General features: G+C 47.8%; 1 protein-coding gene across 1 annotated transcript; it reads right to left on the reverse strand.

Moving 5' to 3' along the window:
• Positions 1-283: 283 nt before the first annotated feature.
• On the reverse strand, positions 284-23,048 carry PDGFB (platelet derived growth factor subunit B). The gene is made up of 7 exons (XM_084617972.1): positions 22,548-23,048; positions 9,358-9,454; positions 6,319-6,399; positions 5,097-5,296; positions 3,183-3,324; positions 2,596-2,763; positions 284-1,242 (listed from the first exon to the last, which is right to left on the reverse strand). The coding sequence occupies exons 1-6, from the start codon at positions 22,635-22,637 to the stop codon at positions 2,627-2,629; spliced, it is 747 nt and encodes a 248-aa protein (XP_084474098.1). The 5' UTR covers positions 22,638-23,048; the 3' UTR covers positions 284-1,242; positions 2,596-2,626.
• Positions 23,049-23,257: the final 209 nt, after the last annotated feature.

The raw sequence follows: 23,257 nt of genomic DNA on the forward strand, positions 1-23,257 counted from the left end.
GCCAGTTACAGTTTGTTCTGATGAAGTAATGTTTCTAAGCCTGAATTTCGTTGGTTGATTGTGTTGTCATTCTGTATCCTGCAGGGGAGTTGTGAGCAGGGGGAAAGAGAGTGAGGGTCATTGCTCTGTGCACCCCATTTTGCACCCCACACACCCTGGGTAAAGCCGTGGAAAGTTTGCTTTTCTTCTAGCCCACCTGAGCTGATGCACAAACATGCCTGCAGATTCCTCCCACCGTGGAATAAATCCATTTTAAAACCAGATATATATATATATATATATATATATATACACACATACAAGTGAATTAAACAATAACCCAAGTCCCCAGACTGGAAAGTCGAACCTCTACAGCCATGTGCAAAGACAGCATCCTTTGTCAGGGGGCCAGGAGAGGGGAGAATGATTCTGCCAGCTGTCCACTCCTTCCCACTGCCCCAAAAGTCTTCCAGTCTGCACCAGGGGTGGATGGGATAAATGCATTTTGCTTTCATTTTTTCTGTTCCCCGAGATGTTGTACATTTTAGTGGTTTTTAAAATAATATATATACACACACACACACACAAAATCTGTCCAGACGGGACAATAAAAGTCCTTAGTGCATTTTCCATCATTGGTTTCCTCTCTTAATCTGAGGTCTGACTGTTTTAAAACATGTCCATCACAATCATTGATCTCAGCCAGGGTCCCTCACCCTCACCAAGAAGAAGAGGGGAAAGGAAGAAAATTGCTCCCATTTCCCCCCCCCATTTTTCCCCCTCAAAGGAAAATTGACCCATTTTTCTTTTTCCCATTTGCTGTTCTATCCTCTGCAGTAGGAAAGGCATCATCCTGTTCCAGTTGTGATTTTTTCTTTTTTTTCCTAATGTTTTTTCTTTTTTTGGAAAACTTTAAAATGTTTTTAGTAAATGAAGAGAGGGAAATCTAGGGAGAAGGTCCGGTCATGGAAAGGGAAGCACCATTTGCCGTCCGACTCGGGCACCGAGACAGACCGACAGAGAGGAAGAGTTATCACTCTGAGGACCCCATGGGGGCAATACAGCAAATACAGTAAAACCTGCCAAGAGCGACCACTCATGGGAGTTAGCAAAAGTGGTCACTTGTAAGAGGTGGTCTCTCTTCAAAGGTTTGCACACCAGACAGTGGTTGTGTTCTGTGGCCTCTGCAAGTAGTTGCTCGTGACAGGTGGTTTCTCTTCAGAGCTGATCTCTAAGACAGGTTTTACTGTATATTAAATAAACCTAAAAGTGAAACAAACACAGACACTGAATTAGAATAAGAACCCATCTCACTCTTCTATTCTCCTTCCTTCTTTGATTCTTCTATGATAATGTTTGCTTTAAAGTACCACTTTAATAGCACTAAGAAAAGGAGTACTTGTGGCACCTTAGAGACTAATAAATTTATTTGAGCTCACAAAAGCTTATGGTCAAATAAATTTGTTAGTCTGTAAAGTGCCACAAGTACTCCTTTTCTTTTTGTGAATACAGACTAACACGGCTGCTACTCTGAAACCTGTCATTAATAGCACTGGAGACCAAGCCACTGAATTCTTCTGGTTATCTCCAGGACAGACCCAGCTAAGCTTGGCACAGGAGCAAAAATAGCAGCACATCACCCTTGCATTTGGATTCTTGGGTAGGCCAGGGACCTAGAGGTGTATTTTTTTGATTAAAATGGCAGAAGAACCCAGAGCAGCCCTAGTGCTAAAGGTGGGGTTAGAAGACTCCTGGCTCCAAGTTTCTGTGCTCAGACCAGTTCTTTCACTGTCTCAAAAGGCCTAGCCTATTGAGAACCCAAGGCCTGATTCTCCTTTAACTCACACTAGCTTTACACCAGTGAAATTCCATTGGAGTCCATGGAGTTACTCCTGATTTACATCTCTGTAAGTGAGAGAGTCAGGCCCCTAGAATTGAAAGGCTCCAGATTTAATTCCAAGACTCCAGTTCTCCCGTTGCTTTTTTTTAACCTTTGTTATGCTCTCAGACTTCCTGTTAGGGCAGCAAGACTCATCAAAGTGCTGCTCCTTTTCTGTCCTTCCACCATTTTAACCAAAAAACTAAAAAAAGCAATCCTGCAACAGAGACTACAAAATGGACATTAATTCTCCATTTCCAGTGGAAACTCAATCCATGAAGGAAGATCAGAGCGAGCTCCACATAATAGACAAATAATATGGTCTCTAGTGGTTTTTTGATATAGAGAGGATGGGCTTGCTCAGCTTTAAGGGAGGTGGTAGAGTGGGACTCAGTGGTAAAGTGGGATTAATGCATAAACCTTTCACCTCTGCAAGAATGAGTTCAAATGTGATGAATCATAAGTGGGATGAATTTGGTGAGTACCAGGCTAGTCCTGTTACTTCATTAGATCACACAATTTGGCACTATTGGGCATCTTGGCCCTACACTGGAATAACAAGAGCTGCAGAACTGAGATACCTGGGCAGGCTCAGGGCTGAAGTCGCAGCAGGTGCTGTGGGTAGCAATTGAGGTGCGTAGGCAGTGCTTGTGTGTGGGAAGGGTATTCCCCATGACTAGAAGAGCAGACTGGCTCACTTCCCAAAGTGCCCCCCCTCCTGTGGCAGTTGTTATTACCTGCCTTGCACTCTCTCCCTGGCCAGCACCTCTATGCTGTGAGGATTTCTTTCAGCACTTTCTTATCATGGACATGCTTGAACTTCCGATGTTTTCTCTTTCGTGCTGGCAGCCGGCGCGCTCGTTGTCTCACTGAAACAGGGGCTGCAGTGATCGATGGTGACTCACCTGCCAAAACAGAGATGGGAGTGTATCATGCCATGAACAGCAGCGGAGACAGCTGGAAATACCACTCCCTTCCCACCATCTCTACAGCAAGAGAGCCGAAGACCCCCTTCTTCCTTCCCCTCCATTCTTCCTCACGTCATCTATTCTCCTCATTTCTCCACTCTCCTTTTCCTCTCTGCTCTTTCCCTCTTTCCCATTCCATGCTTTCCTCTGTCTTTCTTTCCCCCTTCCCCGCCTCCATTTCCCCCCGTTTTTGCCCCTCTCACAAGCAACACTCTGGGCAGAATCTTCAGTCACTGGAAATCAGCAAAGCTCCATGGACTTCACCAGCGCTGTGCTGATTCACAGCAGCTGAGGCTCTGGCCCTCTGTCTCATCTTGCAGCATTTCCCTCTCTTCCCCTAATACCAGCAGCCTTACCTCTGTGTTCACGTGAATCTGGCCGACCACGACCGGAGGGCCGAGATGACAGTGCCTCACATCGACACTCCAGGTGATCCTCCAAGGGCACAATGGCTTTTTTGAAGTTTGGCTTCCTCTGGATAAATTCTATCTTGTTTACCTATTGGGTGAGAATAAAAACAAACCCATCTAAAATATAAATACAGCTACAACTACCACTACATCAATATGATTACTACCTTTATTTCTCTATTGCCCTTCTTCCCAAAGGGTCCAAAAGCACTTTAAAATCCACGGATCAAATCCAGGCCTGGTACAGTTTGGTGCAACTTTCACTGATTTCAGTAGAGTAGCACATAGCCAGGCAGGTCTGACTTTGGCTTTGTACACAGAGAATCACTTCACCCACTCCTGACTTACAGCTGCTTCTTGCATGAAACATGAACAGTGCCCAGAAACATTACACAACTGGGAAAAGAAATACAGAACAATGCTGGGTCTGATAGATTTGACAGAGGAAGTTTTGGGGTAGGCAGAATGTAATTAACTGAATTGAGATACTGGAGTTAAAACCGTTACTGTTGCAAAAAACAGCATGGCAGAGAGGAGAAATTCAGACCTGATGTAAACAAGCGCAACTCTACTAACTTCAGCGAAGCCACGTCTGAATTTGTCTCATGATTTTTAATGACTAACATGGCAAGGGGCTCACGTCTCATGTTAAGGGCAGCACGTCTGGCAACACAGTCCTCCCGGGAACCATTCTGCAGCCCTTGCATCACTGATTCAAGGTACATGTACAATGCAGCTGAAGGGTGTAATTTCCCGCTCAAGCAGATGTACACATGCTAGCTCTGATCGAGCTAGTGCGCTAAAAAGAGCCAGAGTACGTACCGAGGATCGTGGATGGGATGGTACTTGAGCAGCTAGCCCGAGCTGCTGCGGCCACACTATTATTTTTAGAGCACTAGTTCAGTCAGAGCTAGGGGCTGTACATCTTCCTGCAGCGGGACTTACACTTCCCAGCGGGGGCAGTGTAGCTGTACCCTCAGTGGGAAGAGCACCTCTTACTAGATCTCCGGCAGCACATCCTACAGTCCCTACGTTTGCGCTGGTGGTTTCCCATTCAAATACTGACCAGGCCTGACCTAGTTTAGCTTATCTAACAAAACCACATTCCCTGAGGAGGTCTGCGGGCTATAAATACTATCACTGCTTTGAGTCTGGAACTGAAATCCTCCCAAACCACTGGCCCTGGCAACATCACTCAACCAGTGATCAAACCTACTGGCTGTTTATCTTTCCTTGAAAGCCCACACGCTTCAGACCACACGCTGCTCACTAGACAAACATTTCCAACCACACAATACAGAGACTTCTGTCCTCAGAGAAGCCATTTCCGGGTCACTTTTCCTGGCTGACTTTTGCCCTCTCCTTTGCTTTTTCCACAAAAACAACTCCCATTTCTCCCCCTCTCTCTTATTTCTCCCTCATTCAGAGTGGCTTTTCTGAGAAAAGAATTTCCTGATAAAGCAGACACACACACACCAGCCTGCCCAGGGCCTGAGGGAATCTCTCACAGGTCAGGCAGAAGATTTGTGCGGCAGGATTATATTTTGAAATGAGCTGTCTGGGAGGAAGTGTGGAAACCACTATTAACTGAAGAGCTAGCATGATCAGAGCAAGAGGTCAGCTATCAGGTGTCTGTTTACAGCCGGGCTAGGCAGGAAGATCACAGAGGGGAAAGGAGAGGAGGAGGAGATGCTGTATCAGTTCGTGTGTTTGGGCTGAGGTGCATTGTCAGAGCGGTGATGGAGAGGCCAGCACTGTTGGCCCCTCACTTGTATGACTACAGTTGGTTTGTGTTTTTAGTGGAGGGGCCATGAGAGAAGGAAGCAAGGGGGAGGGAGAGGATAGAGGATTCTTGTGTACCTGGACATGCCGCACGTGGACCATTGTGGGGCGACACTGCATGTTGCGGTTGTTGCAGCACCCGGAGCACCGCTGCACCTCCACACACGGCGGCCACACCACGAAGTTGGCATTGGTGGAATCTACCATGCTCCGGGAGATTTCAAAGACCTCTGTCCGTGTCTTGCACTCTGCGAGTACTGCTGGCTCAGCATCTACCACTGCATATAGAGGGACCGAAGAGAAAAATGGTGAAATAGGTCTTCACAGGCTACTCCCAGAAACCTGATGCAACCCCACTAGGTTATCGGACAAAGGCTCACACTTTCCTGGAGCGACAGATATATATTCTTTCTCCATCCTGCACCCATTCAATGCCCCTCACTGTCTCCTTCAAAGGGCCAAGCATCCTGATGGTACATAATAAATAATAACTACAGCTCACATCTCGGGCCGGAAAGGACAGGGGCTAGTCAGTGCTGCTGTGTAACGAGACAGAGTGATTTGCTGCAGAATGATGTCTCCTGCTTCCGAACACCAGCTCCTCTACTGCAGGTGCTGAACGCTTGGCCTCTGCAGCGCTGTCAGGCCCTGCTGGCCCCAGCTGGAGCCAGAGGATGGGACTGGGAATCAAAAAGTGCAAATAACAATTGCTAGGGCACCAGGCCTGGTCCATTATCATTCCGCTCTGTTGAATTATTTCAGCTAATTTCAATACTTAACAATTAATAGCAGTCTCTACGTTTGCTTAGGGCAGTAGCACACTCAGCAGAAACAGAGTTAGTCACTGACTGACACAAGACGTGACTACAATAGCATATCTAGTGCTTGTTTTCCAGTACTGGTACAAGCTATGAAGTGAATGCTAATGCAGACAGGGCTCAGGCATTTCCAACACCAAGTCCGAAGGCCCAGCCAGAGGAGGGCATTGGGACACAGTGCTGGAAATGCCTGCACCCTGCTGTCTGCACTACCCCGGCACTGGGGCAGTTACAGCAATGCTGAAAGAAGGAGACTACATTTGGTAGCATAGAGGCAGACATAGGCTCCATAACACAAACACACGTACGTGGCTAAATGCACATATGCACAGTGAACACACTTAAACACGCACAGGCACATTCATACACTCCTGGTGGACACAGATGCAGACTGTATATACCCATGTACTGTATCTGTATACCTAATCTCCCACTTACACTGAAACTCCTGCACAGAAGTTAGGTCTGAGTCTGTCACTCACCTAGACTTCGTCTCACTCGAGGCAAGTTTTGACCAGGATGGGCTCGGGTTGAGTTCAGGTCCAAATTGGAGCCATCCTCTTCTGCAAGAGAAGGACATAGCCAAAGAAGACAATGTAGAGGTTAAAAAAGTGAGGCAATGGTTTGGGCATCAAGTGACAGAGGAGGCAGAATTTGGGTGATTCATCGGTCTAGTTAATGCACTAGCATGTCCTGTCCAGAGTTTTAAGTTCAAGTCCCAGCTCAGGTCACAAGTGCAATGAGTGTGGGGAGTCTCTACATTTGTTCACCTCATCATACTGCTCCATTCACAGTAACTGGCATATCTCATTAAAGGGAGGCCCAGGACTGGACTTGCAGAAGATACTCTAGGGCAAGAGTGAGATGCACTTTAGCAGAGCTATTTGGAATATAAGTGGCGTAGCGGAGGGAGTTGCAAGTCAAGATTCAGATGAATCAGCTGAGCTGGGCTGGAGGGCAAGGAGCAAGGCTGGATTAGCAGGAGGTGCTGCAGGTGAAACCTGAGGTGCAGTGGTAGAGTTGTGTGTTTGTCCTAGGACTGAAATAACAGAGGGTGCTACGGAGCAGGACTGAGGGGCACTGGCAGAGCTGAGTGGAGGACCCAAGACTGGAATAGCAGGGCTGCGGGAGGTCAGGATGCAGGTGCGTTAGATGAGGTGGCGGTGGGGTACTTGCGTTCTCTCTCCCAACCCACCATGCTCATTTGAGGTAATCAACTTTTTTGGCATAAGAATAGAAAAATGAGTTTAAGATAACTCTTCCCCTCTATTACTGTCAGTTAAAACTCAGGTACTGGGGGTAGTTGGGAAGGAGGGGAGGAGGACTGGTAGCAGTCAGCCCAGTTCCCAGTATCCCCATCCCACTGCTTTCCCATAGGAAGTGCTGAACAGAGAAATTCTCAAAGTCTCCATGGGTTGCTCTAGTAAGTGGCCCCTCCTGAGCCCCAGACAACAGCAGTGTTCAGAGACAACTCCCACCCAGTGGCAGCTCTCTCCTTCGGTGGCCTGGTGTAGCTGCAGTGGGAGGCAAAATGGGCATCAGCCTCCAGGGAGTTATTGTATTAAAATGAATTCAGGACCGGGACAAGGCACTGGACTGAAGATCTCTCTTTATCAGGCACAACAGCAGAGCAAGCTTCCCACACCTATCACTCCCCATAATGCACTTCACCCCTGCCCTGGAGAAGGCCACTTCTTAAGGGTGAGAGGAGCATTTGGTCTCTATTCAGTCCACAAGTTAACAAGTCATCATTGGTGGATATTGTGATGTGAACACCTGTCTGCCGGCCTGCTGTGACAACACCAGGCTGATTTCACATAGGCCAGCGAAGAGTAATGACATGCAGTCACTAACTACTTGAGGGCAGATTGGAATCTGTAACTTGGGTATGAAAGCTTTCAGTCCCATATGTGATCCCCTGCGTCATCCAGTCTTTCCTAATCTGGGTTTAGTGTGGAACCAACTTGAAAGGCTTCATAGCCCATTCCCAAACCCCTGGTCTCCCAAGAGAATCCTGTTTCATTTCTTAAGCATATGAGTGGTTAGTCACTGGAACAGAAATGTATCCCTTACATAAACTATAGGACATGACAGACTGCACACATCTTCTCTGTCTCTCCCCCTCCCCCCATCTTGCGTTCTCTGGAATTTTATCAGGCCAGGGTGGGGGTTGCCTTTTGCATAAAGGTTGAGTTGATGAGAAAAAAATAGCAACACTGTTGACTTGAAACAAATCTTCTATTGAAAACCGAGGTCCCCCTTCTCCCCCCCCTTCTTCTTGATAGGCCATTGCTGCTGTTGCTGACAGGGGTGGGGACCCAGGCTTGCAAAAGGCAGTGCTTCTAATTTTGGAAGCTGCCCCATTGTGTGGCTCATGGACTCAGAAGAAGAACTGGGGGGGACCTCGTCGCCTCTTTTTAAGGAAAACAATAGCAGCCCACAGCTGGTTCTCTCCCCCCCTCCCAGACCATTTTGAAAGGGAGCGGGAATGCTTTTGAGAACGTGCCAGTGGTCCGACTGGCATAGGAAACAAAAGCAGGAAATTCTGTTCCCCCGTAGATAGTGTCTCGGCAAGGATTACAAAGCTACAAACAGACAAAACACAAGAGAGAAGGCGAGGGGGGTGGAGGGGGACGGGCGGGAGCAGAGGTTAGAATAGAATGGAATTCACTCTGAAGAGACCGTTTATAAATAAATTCCTGATCCAGCCTGGCGACCATGACACGTGGTCCTATTCCCACATGTGCCAATCCCTCCACACTTTGCTCCCTGGGCTGCTGCTCTGTGACTTCAGTCCTGGCCAGGTGTTCCCAAGCACTGCAAACTCTGAGCTATTACCCACAGAAAATGACAAAGCAATTCCAATCCCACCACCAGTTTAGTCAGCCTGACACAATCCCACATCCTTCTTCCCTTTTCTATCATCTCATAGAAGGACCTACCTGTGAACCAGTCCACACACCTGCCTATGCCCCTCCCTATCTATTCTACTTGGGGACCAGCTCTCTCATCCCTCCTCCCCCTGCACATATGCCCACCTTCTCCTAGATGAGTGCTATCAGTTCACCAGGCCACCTCCCAACCACCCACTAGTCTGTCTTTCTGTCTACCCATGGATCAGTCAATTCATCCACTTGTGCATCTCCTCAAAGCCCACTTCATCCATTCACCTGTGTGCCTTTGCATCAGCTCATAAGCTAGTTCACTCGCTCGCTTGTGCACCTCCTAATCTACTCACCTTCCACTCCAACCACCTCTCTGGGAATCTCCTAGTTCAGAAGCTTGCTTGGGTTTTTCTCAAGCTTCTCATTCCATGAACCAGGCTATTTAAATCTCCCCAGCACCCAGTCCTATTGTAACTGAGTTTTGCAGTATAGCTTGATAGACTGGCACCTAGAGAGTAACATGTTTTGATATTTAGAGTGAGTAAGCCTTGCCAGTGTACCTGATGGAAAAAGAAAGGTACTCCCACCATGAGATGTAAGGAAGGAAGAGGAGTGTTTGGTGTAGAGGAGATTTACCTACGGAGTCTATCTGCAGGGCACGCTGGAGGTCACTCCTGGAGTGCACCGAGCTGTCACTCATTATCTTGTAAATGTCTTCTGGGATGGGGTCCCCCTACCAGACAATAACAAAGTAGGAAACAAATGTTACACAGGTATTGAATGCCAATCCTGCACAAACAACTCTAATTATGGTGAGGAAGGGGAAGGTGGCAGTGGGAGGGAGAGGTAGGGAACCAGCCAAACGGAGAGAGAAAAGCTGCCATGAAAGTGTGGGATGGGAAATCTGAGAGAAGCGAAATGAGAGAATCTCTGCCTCTTACAAAGTGGTCTGCGGAATGAAGTCTGAGAATTGCTGAGCAATAGCATTACACGCTGAGGAGCCCTAAATACTTTGCCAACAGTCCGGGAAGTTTCATTATACAAGGATAGATTGTGTGACCTCACCAGGTGGCTGGCAGTCCTGGTGCATACAGTACTGGAGTTTTCAAAATATCAGAGAAAACCTTCCCAATATTTCCCTCTGTTATGAAACTCATTCATGATCTGTCAGATGTTCTGCAGGTTTTGTTTGTTTTTAAATCCCATTGGCCAATTATGTGCACATTTGGGCACTGTTAAAAAAAAGAAGTGGAAAGGGAGACTGACTCCTCTTTCACAGACCAATTTGCTACTCCTGTTTGATCCAGCAGTAAAGTCACAAACTCTGCACCACGACATCACAGTTATTTCCATGGTGCTGGGCTGTGATGTCATAAACATTGGATTTCAATGTCATAAACCTTGAATGCTGACATTACAAATGCCAGGTTACATGCCAGATTCAGAGCTGGTGTAAGTGAGTGCAATTCCATGGAGCTCAATGAAATCTCAGCCACTTATATCAACTCTGAATCGGTCCCTGGGACTGCCCTGCAGGACTACAGAGTAGAGGCATGGGAAAGCAAGTACTTATTAAAACACATTTCCAAAATAATAGGAAAAGAAACAGAAAAGTATTACTCAACTGTTCGGTTAGCTCCACGCTCTCTTTATTCTGGAGTACTCATGTGTGAAAAGTTGGCCTTTCAGCTGCTTGCCTAATTGGGTTGCTGTGCAGTGCGTGGTAGCTGAACCCCTGCGGGCTGCCCCGTTGTAACGGAGAGGAGAATTTGACCCCATGTGTTTATGAAATGTAGGTTGTTTTACTGTTTTATGATTATTAGTGAGATGCCTGTACCCTGGGTTCTGGTGAATGCTCTCTTAGCCAGATTATTCTTTGCTCAACTGCTTTCAGGGTGTAACATTTCATTTCAGTTTAGTGCTGGGGAAAGTGCCAGACTGATGACTCTAGAGACAATGAATCCTCTGTTTATCCACAGAGGAGGTACCACACAGGCAATGGCAATGCCAGTTTCACCCCACATGCTGTTGCCCCCTTCCCTGTTACCAATGGGCCTCAGGTCTGACCTTTAGGGACCATTTTTAGGGACGAGAAGAGAAGTGCAGTTTCCCAGCCCACTAAATCCTTGGACTCTCTACTGAGGCTGCCAATAAGAGAGCCAGCTAATGCCAGTTTTCATGGTGTTTTTTGTGATGTTAGCATCTTCCCACAAGACACACCGCGGAGAGGCCATAAACTCATGTCATTCAGGGGCCACCAAACAGCTGTCACATGAGGATGACTTCTGATAATTACCAAGCTGCACCTGGGTTGGAACCAGCGTGACCATCTTTTCAAAAGGCAAAAGCAGGACACATGCAGGAGCTCTGCCCCCCCTCTTTGGCCCCATCCCTGTCCATCTTCTTCCCCTGAGCTCCCACCCCCGATCCTCCTCTTCCCTCCTGAGGCCCTGACCCTTGGCCAGGCTAGGTCAGAAGCCGGAACTGGGCAGTGGTAAGAGCTGCCCAGGGAGCCTGGGCCACTGTGGTGATCCCCAGACCCTGCTGCACCTGCTCTCAGTTGGGTACAAGGGTGCCCGAGAGCAGTCTCCAGCCCATGCCCATGTCGCATGCCACCCAGGGCAGGTGGAGGGTCTGGGTCTTCCCCCACAGTGGCTGGGGCTCCCTGGGAAGCTCTTACCATGGCCTTACTCCAGGCTTATGGCCTGGCCAGGGGCAAGGCCTCAGGGGGAAGAGGGGCCTTGTGGTGAGGGAGGGCCAAGGCCCATCTCAGTGCCCCCTCCTCCCCCACCCCACCCCACACACACACCAGGAAGAGGCTGGTGCTGCCTCCGAGCCTCGGGCAGGTGCAGAGGGAATCCAGGACAAATGCTATCACAGAGTCATTCAACCCACAACCGAGACTTGAACTCTGCATTTCGGGACTGAAATTCGGGACAGGTGGTTACCCTAGTTGGAACCAGTGACCTAGAAGTGAAAGGCTCTGTATTCCTCCTGTATGGTACTATTTATGTATCACACACACTGGAGTTTATATTAGAAAACTGATTGTTTGTGAGTCCAAGTATTTGTAACCTGAGATTAGAATTGATTTTTAATGTTTTCACCTGTCAAGAAATGCATCTGTGGATGAATGTTGCACTGTACAGATGACTCTGGTCCTTCCTGATACTTAATACATGTAGGAAATTAGACTTTATTTTAAACTCTGGCACTTGCTGGGGTCAGCAGGCAGGTGCTACACAACTGCACGACTTTGGTGGAATTAGTGGGAAGAGGAGAGATGCGACCTTGCTAGCTAGGGAGGAGGAGGAGAGAAAACTGGAGGAGCATTTATGGATCAATGCTGTGCAGAGGAATTGCAAAAGCAGGCCCCCTCACTGGGGACCGGATGACAGGAATTAGCTCCACTCCCTGATCACAGAAGAAATTTTAGGTGCCAAGTTTTTCTTGTCGGAGATGCTATCAGTTTGACTAAAGCATGTCACCACACCCAGGCTGTAGGCCTCATTATTCTCTACCTGTATCTCTGAAGCAGCTCTGGGAGCGGGGACTGCATGCCTGGGCTGTGAAGTTTCTTACTTTCTTCCCCGTCACAAAGCCAAGTCTGAGAGGGACCTATGAGAGACTATGCCCGGGTTGTGAGGCTTGTTATGCTCTCCCCACCTCTCTGAGTTGGTTCTGTGTGAAGGGAATGCTCACCTAAGCTGTCCTAGCATCCCCATGTCACAGAGCCAGGGCTGAGGAAGTTCTGTGAGTAGGAAACTTCACATGCAGGTTACAGACGGACCCTTAGAAGCTAAGAAGGGAAGGCACACAGTGCGTGAATTACCAGCAAACACATCCACCTGATCCTGTGGTATGGCTTGGAGAAGGGTGGAATAGCAGCAGGGGGGTGGAGTCTCCCCAGGGGCCAACCAGAGCAGCCAGGGATTTTCCTGCAACTGCTGCTGCTGCAGCGGCTGGGGGGGTGGAATTAGTCTAGAGCAGGTTAATGATCTCCTTTTAACTCTGCGGTAGATCAAAGAAGTCTCTTGTCTTGATGGAGTCCTGGATGGCTGTCAAGTGCCTGAGGCCTGGCCTTGGGCCGCTGCAAGGCCTTGGAATTCCTACCCCAGTGATTTTGTTCCTCTCTCTGCTCCCACCCCGAGTTGCTTGCTTCCCTACGTTCTGTACTTGCATGCACAGCCGTCACACTAGAGACATGCAGGCAGACACACACAGACGGACGCATACACACTTCTGTGATTGTTTAACATTGTCACATGATTTTGGTGCTCATGAAAGCAAGGGATGTACAGCGCTGGGCAGGTACTGGGCAAGCCAGTGGGGTCTTTTCACTGGTGGCTTTGCCTGCCCTGTGTTGAGTCAGAACAGTGTGATCTTCATGTACTGGTAAGTTCTAAGCACGTCTCTATTATGTGTCAGATTTTCCTCCCTACTTTCAGATGTCAGCAGCCTTAGCTGATGCAAACGAATCCACGTGCAGCTCTGCTAATGTTTTACGTCTAGCTCAGTCCTGTCCTACAGTCCCCTCTGGTATTCCAGTGTGAGACCCCCTCATAGCTCTGCCCATGCCCCTCAGTCCTGACCAGGAGCCCATATCTATTTCAGTCCTTGGCCCTCTGCTATGGCGAGATTTGAACCCCAAGATGCCAAGGGTGAAACCCAAATGCATTAACTCACGGTGACTCTCTCCCTCCCCTACACTTGTAGACATGTACACTGAGTAGGGCAATCTAGCATGGAGCCAACCCGTGTTGGGGTGGGGAGGGAAGAGGGAGTGCTGCAGAGGCCAGTTCACTGCTCTGGGGTTAGAAATATGAATGCCGGGCTGTTTGGAAAACTCAGGTTAGATTCCAGGTCCTATTCCCTGAGCCATCAGGAGCTGGAAGTGCTGAAAAGTGTTGTGATCAGTCTCTGCAAGGGCAGTGAATGGAGCATGCACTGCCATTCTGCAGTGATCCCTATGGCTAGTCATGGGTTCCAACAGAGTCTAGCTCATTCCTCCTCATTTAACAGCACGGTAAATGCATGGCCCCGAGGGAGCAAAGATTGTGAAACTGAGAGGGAGGGATTGAGAAAGACCCTTGGGGCTTGGAGAAAGAAACTGAGGACACTCCCAGGGTGAGGATTCCTCCCCTCCTTTTTAGGCTGTGATTCTGCACATCTGGTAGTGCCACATAAATGCCACACGAGAGAGGATGGAAGGGGAGACCCTCTGATTTGGGGGAGGAAAATGCAGAAAGGCGCTGAGCTCTCTGCTCTTCTCCCTGGGAAAGGGAGTAGGTTATGAAACTCCCGAGCCACCTCATTGCTGATCAGAGCAGAGGGATCACAGTGCCAGGGATGGGGTGATAGCCGCTGTGTCATTCTACCATGGTGGGTGCATGAAGGATGAAGAGCGCAAGGTACAAAAAGAAGAAGTTTCTCTTTACCTCAAACTCAGATTGGGGATGGTGAGGGGAGACACTGTGACATTCCTCAGCGTGGAGTAAGACGGGCGAGTCCCAGCAGAGCCTGGCAAGAGACTCATTCTGACTTAACCCCAGGGGCTGTTGGTTCCTTGGTTGGGCAGATACATTTAACCCTTCCAGTGCCACGCCCAGCCATGGGTAACCTCTCAGGAATCCTTCCACCCGTCTCCCAGGGACCAATTCTGCTCTCTCACATGTCAGGGAAAACCCCTTCATCTCTCCCAGAATCCATTCCATGTGGGCACAGAAATATAGTTTAGGGTCTGCTCCCTAAAACATCCCATTCAATCTTTGCTAACTTGATTCCAGTGACACAGTCTCGCCCGCTGTATTCTAACCATCTACTAGGACCAGTCTCACCCACCCATCCCCTGACATGAAGAGGAGGCATACAGTCTCCAGCCCCAAGCAACAGCAGCCTCTGGGCAACATAATGGAAGTATTTGCCCATCAGCACAACATGTATAAATAGTGTCGGAAATACCATAAGAGACAGAGTCATTCTCTCCAGGCCCACACATCAGCTGATGGGGAGAGATAGACCCACATCGATCACCTTGTCATTCCCATGGGCTTACCCCAGACATTTGACCCATCCTGAAATTCACTGCCATGGTTGCACCATTTCACTCCTGCAAGAGCCTCACTTGTGCAGGACAGTATAAGAGGCCTATGCCTTCACACCATGAAGATGTAAATTAGAGATGGGCCAAAACTAGGACTGTTTAACAGCCCCACCCCATTCTTTGTGAGATGGACTTCAAAATGTGCAGGCCCAGCCAACAGAAATTTACAAAAACCAAAGCCACGCCTGGTTTAGCCCATCTCTCTAAAGGTTGCAAGGCAATTATTCTGACCCACAGGGAAAATGCAAATAGGTTAGCATCCTTGCTTCCCAACTGGCAAATACCTTCCCACTTCCACACTCCCCTTGGAAGTGCTCCCAGGTCTTAAAGATGGGTGTGACTGGAGAAGTGGAGGGACCAAAAGGACTCCACCTTCCAGCTCAGATCTGTCCGAATCAGATGCAAACCCAGTGTTTCTAGTGACCCTCCCCCAGACATTGTCGAGAAAGATGTGAGTTCAGGATCAAGTAGTTCCTCCCTTTATAGGCAGTGAGGAATCATCGTGCATGCTGATCTTACAGTGCCTGCTATTAAGCAGTCAGTTAGGAGTTTCCGGAGCTTCTGCAGGTTGGTGGAGGGGGGAGAGTGACATGTGAATGTGGGTTTGGGTAGGGAAACTCCACCAGGGTGCTGAATGGAGTCAGGGGTGTGTCCTTTCAGGCAGGCGCCATCTTCAGCCTGGTGAGGGAGGTGAGAAATGCCATCACAGTCCCTCCAAAAAAACCCTACTGCTCGGGGCCAGCATTCCTGAGTTCTGACATCACCGGACAGTGTTAAAGCAGTGCCCAAACAGCGTGTGTGTCCCCGCACATGCACGTGTCAGTGCGCATGTGCACGAATACACCTCTCACAATGCATAGAAATGGGCACATTTCTTGTTTCCCCTCCCTGCCAACATAGATGATGTTTCATGGTTAGTGCGCGAGGCAGAAGTTACTCCCCTGCTCAAACAAACACAACCACTGGGCAGCCCACAGCACCAACTGCTTCCCTTTTGTGGTCTGGGTAAGAGAAGAGAGAGCCACGAGGAGTAAAGGATACATCATACTCTGCTTTACGTCCATTGCCTCTGCTGTGCCCACACAGGACAGACCAAAATGAGGAAAAGAGAGAGAGAAGTGATGCAAAGCAGGAGGCGATGTTTTGGGGAGGAGCATTCCTGTCTCCTGCCCCTGTCCCAAGCCAGGATTCAACCCATTTGTTTGTCATCTTCCCACTGGGTACACTTCCCACTGGGTACACTGGGTGTAGTTGCAGTTATGTGGGGGAATATTAGGGGTCTTTTGTCCCCCTCACTCCTTTGTGGAGTCAGATACTGAGAAATGACAATGCAGAGGCCTGAGGATCAGGGAGAGTCCCTTCCCCTCGACCACATCTTCCCTGGCAGGAAAAACAGCTCCAGGGTTGGAATGGAAAAGAGAGCTTGGTTTCCATTTGGGAAAATACAAAAGCTGCCCTCATCACATGTGTTCAATGGATCAAACTTGTCACCTGATCCCAGTTCCCATGGCATGTTTTCTCCTAAGCAGTCTACATGTATGGGGTGGATGGGGGATAGGTGAGGGGGTAATTGCATGGTGCATGTATGTGTGGGTGTATGTATGCTCCAGGAATAAGATGACATGTTTGCATTAGGGTGTCTCTATGGTGCACGGATGGGTATCTCTAATCTAATTTAATAGAACCAGCAAGATGTGCACATGCCTTAACTTGTTGTGTCAGGTCTGAATTCACTCTGTAGGCTTCTCAGGGCAGGGTCTGTGCCTTTACTTGTTTCTGCAAAGTGCCTTGCATACTTTGGGGGAGCTCAGAAATATAACAATAATGTATGTATGATGCGTGCATGTATGTATTTACATGCAGATTTGCATAGGTGTGTATTTGTATGATACATGCTTTGTTGGGGAGGGACTTGCATAGAGGACGGGGTGTTTAATGTATCCATGGATGTGTGTCTTTGCATGAGGCTGTGCGGGAGGGAGAGGCACAATTTGGAGGGCTTATTAGTTCCCAAGGCATTCTAGCACAGTGACAGGGCAAACTCTTTTCAACCAAGACAGCTTTAGCCAGGTCTCTACTTCCCTTAGAGCTGCCCATTGATTCCAGTTCAGAGTTTTTGTGAGTTCAGACAGGGGAGAAAAGAACTAGTGTTTGCTCATCCCCAGCCCAAAGATGCAGCCTCTTTGTGACTTTCCAGGGAAATGGGGGTTCTCCTGACTCTAATGCTCCATTTTCACTGAAAAATATGTCTCCTTTCTTTCCCATTCCCATTCCTGTCAGGCAGCTCTGTAGAGAAAGGTGTCGCTGAGTGATCTGACCATATAACTTCTGTTCTTTACTTTGACCACCTGTAGCCTTAGGTAAATCATTTAGGCCAAAAATTTCAAGCCAGGGTTCCTGAAGTTAGGCACCTAAAATCTTACATAAAATGAGGTATGGATTTCAGAGGTGTAGCACACCCACATTGATGCCTCTGGTTGTTGTGGCTGAATATCAGGCCACTTCTAGTTAAGTGTCCAAATGGGTGCTTAATTTTGAGCATCCAAGAGTCTGTCCTTTAATCCTTCCATGCCTCAATTTCCCTTCTCTAAAATGATGAACATAAGAACAACCATACTGGGTCAGACCAAAGGTCCATCTATCCCAGTGGCTGCTGCCTGATGCTTCAGAGAAAATGAACAGAACAGAGCAATTTATCAAGTGATCCATCCTGTTGTCCAGTCCCAGCATCTGGCAGTTAGAGGTTTAAAGACACCGAGAGCATGGAGTTGCATTCCTGATGATCTTGGCTAATAGCCATTGATGGACCTATCCTCCCTGAATTTATCTAATTCTTTTTTGAACCCAGTTATAGTTTTGGCCTTCACAGCATCCCCTGGCAATGAGTTCCACAGGTCGACTGTGCTTTGTGTGAAGTAGTACTTCCTTTTGTTTGTTTAAACCTGCTACCTATTAATTTCATTATGTGACCCCCTGGTTCTTGCCTTATGTGAAGAGGTAAATAACACTTCCTTGTTCACTTTCTCCCAACCGTTCATGATTTTATAGACCTCTATCATATTCCCCCTTAGTAATCTGTTTTTTATGATGAACAGTTCAAGTCTTTTTAATCTCTCCTTATATGGAAGCTGTTCCACACCCCTAATAATTTTTGTTGCCCTTCTCTGTACTTTCCCCAATTCTAATATATCTTTTTTGAGATGGGGTGACCAGAGGGGCGCACAGTACTCAAAGTGTGGACATACAATGGATTGAAATAGGGGCATTATGATACTTTCTGTCTTATTATCTATTCCTTTCCGAATGGTTCCTAACATTGTTAGCTTTTTTGACTGCTGCTGCACATTGAGTGGATGTTTTCAGAGAACTATCCACAATGACTCCAAGATCTCTTTCTTGGGTGTTAATAGCTAATTTAGACCCCATCATTTGTATGTATAGTTGGGATTAGGTTTTCCAATGTGCATTACATTTTGTTGCCCAGTCACACAGTTTTGTGAGACCTCTTTGTAACACTTTGCAGTCTGCTTTGGACTTAACTATCTTAAGTAATTTTGTATCATCTGCAAATTTCACCAACTCACTGTTTACCCCTTTTTTCAGATCATTTATGAATATGTTGAACAACACTGGTCCCAGTACAGATCCTTGGGGGACCCCCGCTATACCTCTCTACTGTGAAAACTGACCATTTATTCCTACCCTTTGTTTCCTATCTTTTAAACCAGGTATTGATCCATGAGAGACCTTTCCCTCTTATCTGATGACTGCCTACTTTGCTTAAGAGCCTTTGGTGAGGGACCTTATCAAAGGCTTTCTGAAAGTCCAAGTACTATATCCACTGGATCACTCTTGTTCATGTTTTTTAATCCCCTCAAAGAATTCTAGTAGATTGGTGAGGCATGATTTCCCTGTTACAAAAGCCAAGTTGACTCTTCCCCAGCATATTGTGTTCATATATGCATCTGATAATTCTGTATCTTACTATAGTTTTGACCAGTTTGCCTGGACCTGAAATTAGGTTTATAGACCTGTAATTGCCAGGATCCCCTCTGGAGCCTTTTTAAAAATTGGTGAGATCTTAGATACCAGTCATCTGGTATAGAGGCCAATTTAAGGGCATGGCTACACTTGCAGATGTAGAGCGCTGTGAGTTAAACCCGCCTTCGTAGAGTGCAGTAGGGAAAGCGCTGCAGTCTGTCCACACTGACAGCTGACAGCGCATTGGCGTGCCCACATTTGCGGCACTTGCAGCGGTATTGGGAGTGGTGCATTATGGGCAGCTAACCCAGCACGCAAGTGACTGCAACATGCTTTTCAAATGGGGGAGGGGAAGCATGACAGGGAGTGTGTTGTGTGTATGTAGGGGAAGAGAGAGTGCGTTTTTGGGGTGCTGAGTGTGTGTCAGCATGCTTTCTTGTAAGTTAAGACCTCCCTTCCCCGCCTCTCTCTCACTCACTCAAAGCAAACAGTAAATGTTTGCTTTTTCTCGGAGCTGATAAGCAGCCAGCTTCTCCCACAGGGAGCTTTCAATGGGCATTTCCGCATTCCTGCAGCCGATTTCACAACAATGACAAGAGTGGCCACTTGACTTAAGGGGATTGTGGGACGTTTCCGGAGGTCAATCAGAGCACAGTAATGCAACACCTCGTCCACACTGGCATTGCGGCGCTCCAGCGGGGGCGCAGCAAATGTTATTCCACTCGCCAAGGTGGAGTATCAGCAGCGCTGTAGCCACGGAGTGAGAGCGCTCTCCGTGCCTTGCCAGTGTGGACGGGGAGTGAGCTAGAGTGCCCAGGGCTGCTTTATTGAGCTGTAACTTGCAAGCGTAGCCAAGCCCTAAGCAATAGGTTACTACATACCACAGTTAGTAGCTCTGCAATTTCATATTTTAGTTCCTTCAGAATTCTTGGGTGAATACCATCTGGTCTTGGTGATCTATTAGTGTTTAATTTATCAGCTTGTTCCAAAACCTCCTCTATTTACACCTCAAACTGGGGCCATTCCTCAGATTCGTACCTAAAAAAATGGCTCAGGTGTGGGAATCTCTCTTGCGTTCTCTGCAGGGCAGACTGATGCAAAGAATTCATTTAGCCGCTCTGCAATCACCTTGTCTTCTCTGAGTGTTCCTTTAGCACCTCTGTCATCTAGGGGCCCCACTGATGGTTTGGCTGGCTTCCCGCTTCTGGTGGACTTTAAAAAAATTGCTCTTAGTTTCTGTGCCTTTGGCTAGTTACTCTTCAGATTCTTCCTTGCCGGCCTAGGGTTCCACGCTTGACTTGACAGCGTTAATGTTCCTTTCTGTTTTTCTCAGGGGGATTTGACTTTAAGTGGTGTCTTTTTGTCTCCTAACTGCCTCTGTTGTTTAGTCATGGTGGCATTGTCTTGGTCCTCTTACTGTTATTGTTTTAAACTGCACTTACGGTACCCGACAGAGGGGCTATGAGGCTTCATTGGTTAAGGCTTGCCCAGTTCTTTAAAAAAAATGTAAAATGCTCTCTAGCTGCTAAGTATGATGATGATTACTTTCCCCCAGAGCTGTTCCGGATAAAGCTGTAGCAAGCCCGTGGAGGAGTAACCAGGAGTGTGGGGTTGATTCATCCTCATTAAAAGGAAAGAAACACTGGTGTGGTGGAAACTCCTGCAGTTGGGAGGGCGAGAAGGTGGAGAGAGTTTTGGGCCGAAATCCTGGAATGACTCTGTGCTGTTTTTTCTCAGGATGATCATCATCGTCACCCGTGGTGAGGAAGCCCTTCCTCCCTCCGCCTGGGTTTTATTTTGGTTTGGCTCTGGGGAATGAGACTGGCACGGTGAGTGACTGCAGCTGTAGAAAGGGTGGGGCCCGAAGTGCACCTGCCCCTCCCCCAAATAGGTGAGGCACGGGGGGGGCGTCCTCCGCTGGCACCGCAAGGCAGGAGCGAGCGGAGGTGGGTGAAATCTGCATGACGACTCCCAGGAGCACGGAGAACAAAAGGAGAATTCTTTCCACGAGTTGGTGGTCAAAACAACCTGCCTTGGCTGGGTCCCAGCTTTCCATCTCGGCTAGGCTCACCTCCGTGTTAACCCTCTCCCGCCTCCCTTTTGCTATGTGCAGGGGGCTGTATTTTTTCATGGCGTGCTTGTTGATACTTGGCTGCGCCCTGCCCTGAGCGCTCTCTGAATAACTCTGTGGCAGAAGTACGAGTCCTCCTTACTCGCGGTGCTCCTCTCGCTCCCGGGCTCTAGTCTTTGCTGTTGCCAGCTCGCTGCAAGGAGGAGCAAACTCCGCCAACTTGATTTCTTCAGCCCCCCAGCTTTTTTTTTTTTTTTTTTTTTTTTTGTAATGACTCTCCCCTGCAGCTGTGCATTTCCAGCCAACCTGCTGCAGCTCTCCCGCCCGACGTCCTGACCCTCTGGAGGTGCACTCTGACTCATACGGACACACGCCGCGCAGCATGCTCAGGGTCTGACCCAATTAAGTTACACGGGGGTAAGAGATATCGCAGCGTCCCAAGAGACGGGCACAACGTGTTTGAAGAAAGCTCTTGGGGTGGGGGATAAAACCAGGAAAGCAAAAGAGAGGACCTGGGTTCCTTTAAGAACCCTCCCCCCCCCCCAAATCTCTCTCCAGCCTGCAAATCGTTGCTATCTTCCCTTCCTCTTGGGTGTTTGTTCAGAACTGATAGGAGGATCCCTGCTGCAGCTCCCGGCCCAGAACAGCTGTGGAACACGTTGCTGCAGCCAGCAACCAGGGCTAGAATTCAGCTGCAAGAACTCAGGGAGCTCCCCACTTCCACTCAGCCTGACCTCCCAGCGTGAGAGAGACATAAGTCTTGAACGACACCGGAGCTCTTTCATTCCCTCTGACTCCACCAGCACCGTGAGATGTACCGCAAGCGCCTTCTTTAACTACTGGGAGCTCACTCATTCTGTCTAGCCCGCCCCTCATTGCAACAAGTACCCCAGGCTCCCTCTTGAACTGCCAGACAGGCTCATCCCTGTTTAATTCCAGCAGATCCCATCTTGAAGATCCCCATCTGGAGATCTGAGATGCCACTGGATTACATGTTTTCTCTGGGGAGTGGTGGGAGAAGGTGTTCCCCCCTCCCCCCACAAACAGCTAGCCAGCAGGGCAAGGGCTAGCCATGGTGTGCTGCAAAAAGAGTTGCCTAAATAAGGTTGGTTTGTTTGTTTTAAAAAGCAAAACTAATAAATGCATGAGAGATTGAGACGCTGCAACTGCTACATTTGGTTGGGATGGGGAGTGCACCCCAGACATGAGTGTAGTTTGAGGGGGGCCAGGGGGCTGTTGCCCTCTCCCAAACTGCAAGCCTTGGGCAGGTGCAGAATTTGCTCCCCTTCCCCTGTGTGGCCCCATTGGCCTGACGGGAACTGCCCCCCTCTCACCCCAAATATAGAAGTAAAACTACATCTGTGACTCCAGAGTCAAAACTGAATCCTTCTCCCCAACTCCCTTTTACTGTCAGTTCAGCAGCTTAAATGTTGCTTATTCAACCGTATTTATTCTCCCCTTATTCATTTTCTTGCCTTTTAAAAACCAAAATAAAGTATTATTAAAAATAACCTACAAATGTATAACCGTTCCCACAGACACAATGAAACTTGTCAAAGAAACACCTATAAGGAGTTCTGTCTCGCTCTGCTCTGTATACTTTATCCTAGGTCTAAAGTTCACCAGATATTGATTGTTCTCAGTTGTTAAATAAAATGGTTCAACACTCACCTCAGTGCTGATGAGAGGCAGGTACCAGAGAGACATGAAGATCAGTCTGAAATTCATACCGACTCTGAGCCCCAAAAGTTCCAGACACATTGAAGGAGAGACTTTAAAAGAAATAATAAATTCCCACGCTTAGGCAAAGAGGTGAGAGAGGCAGTCTCTGCTTACAGTTTCGCTCCAGCCTTGTCTCCTTCACAGAGTGCTCCGCACTTCTTCATTTTCCCTTCCAAGTTATTTTCTCTAGTCTCCCACAATCATGGAGTGGGGAAGAAAGGGTTAAAAAACAGACACTTTATTTTTTAAAAAGTAATTCTCGGTTACTTATCGGACCCTTTCTCTGCCTCATCAGCCAGCAGGAATATAGGAGAGGAGTATAAATAAACTAAAAAGGCAGTCCCCCCAAAAATGTATGCATCCAAAGTCTGTTTTCCCCCCTCTCCACAAGAAATCTTTCAGTATTTCCTTTTATTGGATGGTCCACACACTTATCTTTTTCCTTCTTAATTTTTGTTCTTTTTTAAAAAAAAAAAAAGTCCCCCACAAAAAGGTAAAAATGATTTGCAGTGTTTTCCAAAAAAACTAGAAAAAGTCTGAAACAAAGTTTTCCTAAATCTTTATACAAAATCAGAAAATAAATCTTCTTTCTTAATTTTTTTTGTTTTTTTTTTAATGTTTTTCTTCCTCTGGCATATTTTTTAAAAAATAAAAGTTGT

This window comes from Lepidochelys olivacea (genome assembly GCF_965140295.1).
Source record: "Lepidochelys olivacea isolate rLepOli2 genome assembly, chromosome: 1".
Taxonomy (NCBI): Eukaryota; Metazoa; Chordata; order Testudines; family Cheloniidae; genus Lepidochelys; species Lepidochelys olivacea.

Coding starts and splice junctions, on each gene's coding strand:
- PDGFB (XM_084617972.1), bottom strand. CDS start 22,637: ATGTGTCTGGAACTTTTGGGGCTCAGAGTCGGTATGAATTTCAGACTG. Junction 5,297..6,318: donor TCGAGTGAGACGAAGTCTAG/GTGAGTGACAGA, acceptor CTCTATATGCAG/TGGTAGATGCTGAGCCAGCA. Junction 2,764..3,182: donor AGATTCACGTGAACACAGAG/GTAAGGCTGCTG, acceptor CTGTTTTGGCAG/GTGAGTCACCATCGATCACT.